This window comes from Rhipicephalus microplus, chromosome 6 (assembly GCF_043290135.1).
Source record: "Rhipicephalus microplus isolate Deutch F79 chromosome 6, USDA_Rmic, whole genome shotgun sequence".
In the NCBI taxonomy this organism is placed as follows: Eukaryota; Metazoa; Arthropoda; class Arachnida; order Ixodida; family Ixodidae; genus Rhipicephalus; species Rhipicephalus microplus.
Genome location: NC_134705.1, coordinates 146,923,774 through 146,930,953, shown reverse-complemented (window position 1 = coordinate 146,930,953; position 7,180 = coordinate 146,923,774). Strand labels below are relative to the sequence as shown.

At 43.6% G+C, this 7,180-nt stretch overlaps 1 protein-coding gene across 6 annotated transcripts in view; it reads left to right on the top strand.

Moving 5' to 3' along the window:
- Positions 1-259: 259 nt before the first annotated feature.
- LOC119167259 (protein toll) overlaps positions 260-7,180 on the top strand; it is a 33,621-nt gene continuing 26,700 nt past the window's right edge. For 2 of the 6 annotated variants that reach the window (XM_075866843.1, XM_075866841.1), the window contains exons 1-2: positions 260-2,543; positions 5,664-6,525. In XM_075866843.1, coding sequence (XP_075722958.1) covers positions 1,809-2,543; positions 5,664-6,525 — 1,597 coding nt within the window. In that variant the 5' untranslated portion in view covers positions 260-1,808. The other 4 variants (XM_075866842.1, XM_075866844.1, XM_075866840.1 and 1 more) reach the window with 4 other exon arrangements.

Below are 7,180 nucleotides of genomic sequence, written 5' to 3'. Positions count from 1 at the left end.
CACGACATTTAATGAGCCTTACTTATGAAAAATTGTATGTCATATTTATTTATTATAAAAGGGTCACGAAAAGTTATTATCTACAGTGACTGAAACGAGGTTATGAACTCCTCCTCAGTGCATTTGAATGCTTCACAAGGCTAATATATCAGCGTTTACAAGGTAATATTCATTTTTGGGGTTTGACGCGCCAAAACAATGATAATGTTGAGACACGCCACAGTGGATTGTGACCATTTTCGGGGCTAATTGCAACCATCTGGTTATTTTGATCCGCCGGTCCTATTAATATGTGCTGTAATTTACTAAGTTTGTTGTACTTGTCTATTGCAATGCGTGTACACTTGCCTGGTAGGCTAATTTGTACTTCTCTGTTTCGACAACATCGAAATCACGTTTACATATCTCAGTTGCGTAATTTAAAACAAAATGTATTTTCTTGATCTATAGATATCACCTGCGCCATTTTTTTGTTTAATGATAATAGGTCGAGACGATTCCTGTCATAAATATTCAGAATCAGAATCACACACTATTTTGGATTAAATAGTCAAAAGACAACTAGCAAAAAGGTAGTATAGGGGCAAGAAAGGTAGTAATAGCTGCAGTTACTACCTCTTTCATTTCACTTACTAATCGTTTACTAACGTAGGTAGGAAACAGGTCGCAAAAGTTAGTAACGGGAGCAGCTAGCAACTGTTTACTAACGTTGGTAGTAAACAGGTCGCAAAAGTGTAGTAACGGTTTAAATAGGGTAGTAACCGCTGCAGTTACTACCTATTTGCTTGCAGTTCTTACCTTTTTTACTAACTTTTTTTAAGAGTGTAGAGCTAAGGAAGGGGATAGTTGGCTACAGATACCCACATGACTGCCGCGTGCTACGTTAACGCACGCAGAAAACTGATTAGACACATTTTGCGTGCAAGTTGTGTCTATGGCGTGATTTTTTGTCTTTTTCGTTTGCGAACAGATATTGTTATAGATTTGACAAATAGCTAGTTATTTCTTCTTACCCAATTAGTGCACGTGTTTTTCTGACGTTTCTTGCGTCTCTCAGCAGCGAGGTGGAATCACCCTCTCATACAATTCGTTTGAAGTAAATTTCCTTGCCAATTGCAGAAAGCGATGAGATAAGGTGGTTTGTGGCTCGTCACGAGCCGAACAAGCAAAGAGTGCTCGATTCTCAAAGACTTCCGCAGGATGTTTCTCTTTCCACACATCCCTCTCCCTGATATCAACCTAAGCATTCGGACAGGCTCCATCAGAGTGACGTGAAGTCGGTGGACTGTTTTCTCGGGAACATGTTTCTGTAGTTGTCGATGCCGCTGCGAGAAGCTTGCGCCCGAAACAAGACGAAAAAACTCCTGTCGACGATCCGGAATCTTTCGCTCCCACCAACTGGTCGGATCGGGACGTTGATATTTGGTGCTACAACACTGTGCCCTTTAAGTGATCGAAGAGCCATGTTGCATACAGATGTGCTTTGCTGTGCTGCTTTTAAAGAGTAGTGAAGAATTCGTCACGTCCAAACCGTAGAATACCTCAGCTAAAAGTTCTAGCATGTGCCTTCATCTGGAAGTGCAGGGCTACATTGGTGAAAAGGTCAGATTTGCTTTGGGTGTATGGTAGGTAATTTGTGATTTCGTAATCCAAGAAATATGCAGTCGACGTCTTGAATTGCTGGTCTGTTCAACGCCACGCTGGCTGTGCACTCATCACGCCCTTCATATCAAATGGAAGGGTAAGCCTACTGCATTATTACTTCAAGGTCATGCAGGAGCAAGCAGACGGCAAGAAATCGACGAAAAATGCATCCGTGGTCATCAAGAAGGCCTGACGACCGGCGTAAGCTGGCTTTAGTGATCATAATGGCATTGATGATATGTTTATCGGAAGCAGTAAGAAAAAGAAGAAGAGGGAACTACACCTGTCCAGTTCTTAAGCGCTGTTCCTGTCTGCGAAGGATAGATGGCCTCACCGTCAAGTGCACATCATCGTCTCCAGATGAAGAATTTGACCTGGACATGGCAAAGCTGCAAGGACTTTTTATAGTGAGGTTTTCCATGATCAAAATTAGTATGCCAAAATTTCCAGATTCTTGGTTTAAAAACCACACAATTGCCAGGTTGCGCGTCATTGCATGCGGCCTACGTGAGATTTCCGATGCAGACATGTGCTGCTTCAAAAATCTAAGTGGAATACAACTGGATGGAAATAAGCTGCAAGGTGTCCCTATTGCTTTGAACGCTGCAAGAGCCCTAGTTACGCTCCTGGTGCGAAGGAATCTCATCAAACATCTTCAGGGAATGCTTGATCTTCCAAAATTGGTCCGTCTAGATCTCAGCCGGAACAAAATAGAGACTTTAGAAGAGGAATATCTAACTGGCTTACCGAAGCTGCGCTATCTGGTTTTATCGCAAAACAGCATCCACAATTTATCGCCAAAGCTTTTCAGGCAAGCAAAATCTCTCGTGCTTGTGAAACTGAATAATAACCACATTCATTCGGTGGAAGGAGTGTTCGATCATCTGAGCGGTTTGGAGGTGAGTGACCGTCGGTGTTTTTTTATGTTTATTGCTAATATATTGCGTGAAAGACTTATGCAGTAATTGGAAAGTTAAAAATATTGGAGGGTAAGTAATAAAGTTGAACTAATTATCAATTATTGCAGTTGGGTACCGATCAATAAAAGGAGAATTCAAGCTCTTCGTCTGAGAAACCAATCGCAACATTGTGACTTAAACAAAAAATTCAGCAGATGCCACGTACCTTGGGAATCGGGGCTGTGCGAAGAATGCGGAAGGAAGAAGACTGAAGAACATTTTTCGATTGAGCGAAACATTACGAAATGGCACTAAAGATATGCAGAAATGTACGCCCACACATATGTTGAGAAGCCGCAGATGTTTCATATAACCAATTTCTCATAGTTGCGTAACGCATAGAGTTTTCTAAAATTAACTAGAGGGGACTCTGGCGCTGCGATCGTTCAGCGACCATGGGAATAATGGGTAGCACACACATTTGCCTAGTCTTCGTACTTGCGGGCAGCGAATCGTACTTGCGGCTTCGTTTATTGCTGTGTTTCGGTTTTGTTTTGAAAGAAAGATTCAACTGGTTTGAACTTCGTGACCCAATTAGGAAAGGTAAGTTTGAGAGAATAAGATAGTGAAGCGCTAGTGCTGTACATTTGCTAATATTTGTTTCGTTAGAACACAGTTCCAAGCCACACGAACACACACGGAGCCAAAAGAAGGCCAGAAGTACGAATATTAGACAAATGTGTATACTACCGATCATTCACATGCTCGCTGAAACGCCGTGCCTTGCAGCTCCCGTAGACACTAGCGCCAGAGTTCCCTCTAGTGCATATTAGGAAACTCTATGGCGTAACGATGCCATCAACAACATGGTCATTTGCAACACCAGAAGCGGTGAGCCGATAAGTAGCGCTTGGGTTCACGAGGAACGTAATTCTGGGCATGGCTCCATAAATCAAGATCTGTTGATGGCACTTAACAACAAATGACGTTCACCCGATGTGACGGCTGTACCGTGTTTTTTTTTTCGACACGTGTTCGCACCACCAACTGTCTGCACCTCAGTATATTGATTGATTGATCCCTTGAGTTCTTTAACGTGCACCTAAATCTGAGCACACGAACCTACAGCAGGGGCTCGATCCCGTGGCCTACGGGTCAGCAGCCGAGTACCTTAGCCACTGGACCACCGCGGTGGGGTTCAGTTATTTTTTTGCTTGTTTCATGCTAGAGGCTTTCAGAACTTACACAGTCAATGAGGCACCCTACATGTCTATTTTTATTGCAGAAAAAAAAGCAACAACGACGAAAAAAAACGCCAGGCATGCGCAGAAGGCGCAGCAGTCACAGCTAAATCTTGAAGAGCGGTCTTCCAGAGACTTTTACAAACACTCATTGGGTAATTGCTGCAAGCATACTTGCTGGTACCCACTACTACATTAATAAAAATAATAACTTCTGTGCAGTTGGCCAGCATTCAATATGCTATCCATCGTCATTCTTCTGAGAAGCGTGGCGTCGACTAAACTCTTAAAGAATTTTGTGCCAATTGTTCGTGGAGTGGCTGACGACGATGAGGAACTTTGCCTAAAGTGGGTATGCACCACAGTTAATAGGTGGTCAAGAACAATCTTTCTACAGCGAAAGCTTGCATGAGATTACAACTCGGGTCACGCGCAGTTGTCCACCGCTGCCGCCGGTGTCCGTAACCACATAGCACGAAATTAGAAAAAAAAAACCTTGCACCATTGACACAGTGAGGCTTGAACCCTGGTCCGCTGGGTGCCAGCCCAGTATTCTACCACCGAGTTACGCCGGTGCTTTTAACTTGTTGTCACATTTGCCTTAGGCAAACTTGACCTAGCACCAATGAAAAAGTGGAGTTTGAACTCTGGTCCACTGGGTGCCAGCACAGTAATATACCCCGGAGCTACACCAGTACTTGTAATTTGTTGTCAAACTTGCCTTAGGCAGGCTTGAGTCAAGAAAGCAATCGCGTGAATACGACTTATAAAGCGTTTTAAAACAGTGAAAGAACAACCAGTTGGCGCACAATGCGAATAGTGTAACGAGTGGGCCATCCAATGCTCCAATCTATCACATAAGCTTGTTCTTTTTCCACTATTAACTGTGGCGCATACCAACTTAAGCCATTATTCCTCATCGTCGTCAGTCACTCCATGAACAATTGACACAAAATTCCTTGCAAATGTTTAGCGGACACCACTCTTCCCAAAACAATGACTAAAAATAGCATAGGGAATGCCGGCCCACTACCCAAAAATTATTAATAATGACCCCGTGGGTATCAAGAAAGTGTGCTTGCAGTAGTTACACAATGAGTTTTTCGAACGGGCTCTGAAAGGCCGCTCTTCTAGCTTTCACTGTGACTGTGCTGCGCCTTCCGCACAGGCCTGGCGTTTTAGTGGGTTGTATATAGCTATAGCTTGGAGCATTGGACGATCCGCCTGTTACGCTATTTGCATTGTGTGACGCCAGGTGGTTGTTTTGCTGTTGTAAAACGCTTTTTACTCATACTAACGTGATTCCTTACCCGACATCAAGCCTGTCTAAGGCAAGTTTGCGAACAAGCCTCAAGAATCGGCATGGCTCAATATAAAAAAAAAATCGGCGTGGCTCAGTGGTATCATACTGTGCTGGCACGCAGCAGACCCAGGCTCTAGCCTCACTTGTCCTTCAAATTGAGCTTTTTTTTCTTATTTTGTGCGACAGTGATCGCACACACACACACACACACACACACACACACACACATACACACACATACACACACACACACACACATACACACACACACACACACACACGAACACACACACGCGAACACACACACACACACACACGAACACACACACGCGAACACACACACACACACACACACACGCACACACACACACACACACACACACACACACACTTTTGACTCACTGACACAAATTATGCTCCTGTTCATTTATGAAGCCAGTTTACTTCAAACGTTACAACTAGAAAGTTTGCACAAACGCTTGTCGTGAGCAGTGCCACAATAGGAGAAATAACGAAAATTTCCGTTCGTTTTGTTCACTATGCATTCGCTCACCGACCCGCACACTTCTCTTTCAGGTTCTTGATCTCAACCTGAACAACATCTGTGAGGCGGACAGCATTGCAAGATTCACGTTGTCATCCTTGAAGGAACTCACGCTGGAACATAACTGCATAAGCCAGATTACAAGATTCCAGAATGCTCAGATTCAGCGACTCGTCTTCAGAGAGAACTTCCTGACAAACGTAACCGCCGGAGCTTTCCAGCAACTCAAAAAGTTGACCACCCTTGACCTGAGCAATAATAGTATTGCGAAGCTAAGTGACTCCCTCTTTGCGCGTAATTCGGTTCTTCAAGAGATAAATCTGTCTATCAACAAGTTAACCTCGGCTTTGATGCTGTTCAACAATACGCAGAAGATTAAAATAATCAAGCTGTCTTTCAATCGCATTGTGGATATCAGCCTCACTTTCAACGGCCTGACTCAGCTCCGGGAGCTCTATATGAGGTACAATTTAATTTCCAGCATTCCAGATGGTGCCTTTCAAGACAACTTTGACCTAGTGCACATCGACTTTACTTCAAATCATATCGCCTGGATTGGAAAGAGCGCATTCAAGGGACTGCTCAGATTAAGGGTGCTGCACCTACACAAAAATAAAATCATTTCCCTGAATGGTTCTGCGAGTAATCTGCCTAAATTGCATTATCTTGGTGCGTCGCAAAACGCGATATTGAGATTGGAAGCCGGTGAATTTCTGAACAATCTAGAGTTGACGACCATTTCCCTAGCGGCAAACAACATCAGTAATGTGGAAGGCGCTTTTATAGGAGCATTCAGCCTGGCGCACTTGAACCTTGCTGCAAATCAACTGGAGCTGCTCCGAAGAAGTGACTTTTCACCGGATATCATCGCCCCTGCAGTCGTACTCATTGAGGGTTACGTCTCTGTTTTCTTTTCATTTATTGCTCTAATGAATATTGCATGTATGGCCACATTGAACAATTATCAGCACTGATGAGTTCACTGTTTCGGAGGTATGCCCTGCTGCATTGCCTTCCTCTTCTAATTTATGCGGTCTTCCATCTACGTAAACTTGATTAATAGCAGTCAACGCGTCACGTAAATATTGTTGGTTAAAAGTTACCAGATTCAAGTGCGCTGAAAGATTAGATTCACCTAGCGCTTCACGGCTAGTTAAAAAGAACGCCTGTCACGTGCAGACACACAAGCGTCAAGGCGCACAAAGAAAAAAAACAATATGTCGCAGCTATGAACACCGTCTGTTACTCCTTTGTGTACGATGTATAGCGTACATTATCTCAAAAATCCCGGGACGCCCTACACCGCGGAGGCAGAAATGAACGGTAAGGGGTTTGATTTGTTCTAAACCTAGCAATAAGAGCCTGCCGCATCAATTACAATTATACGCATTGACACTGCCCTGAAGTTACTGTGAATGCGTGAGCGATGTCGGCATCTAGCGATTCCCAAATAATTCACCTTTGTTGAAAATGGCATAGGCTCAATCAAAATTGAGTAACCTACCACAGAAACTTGCCAACTACAAGAAAAAGTATAGTGCTCGGTTTA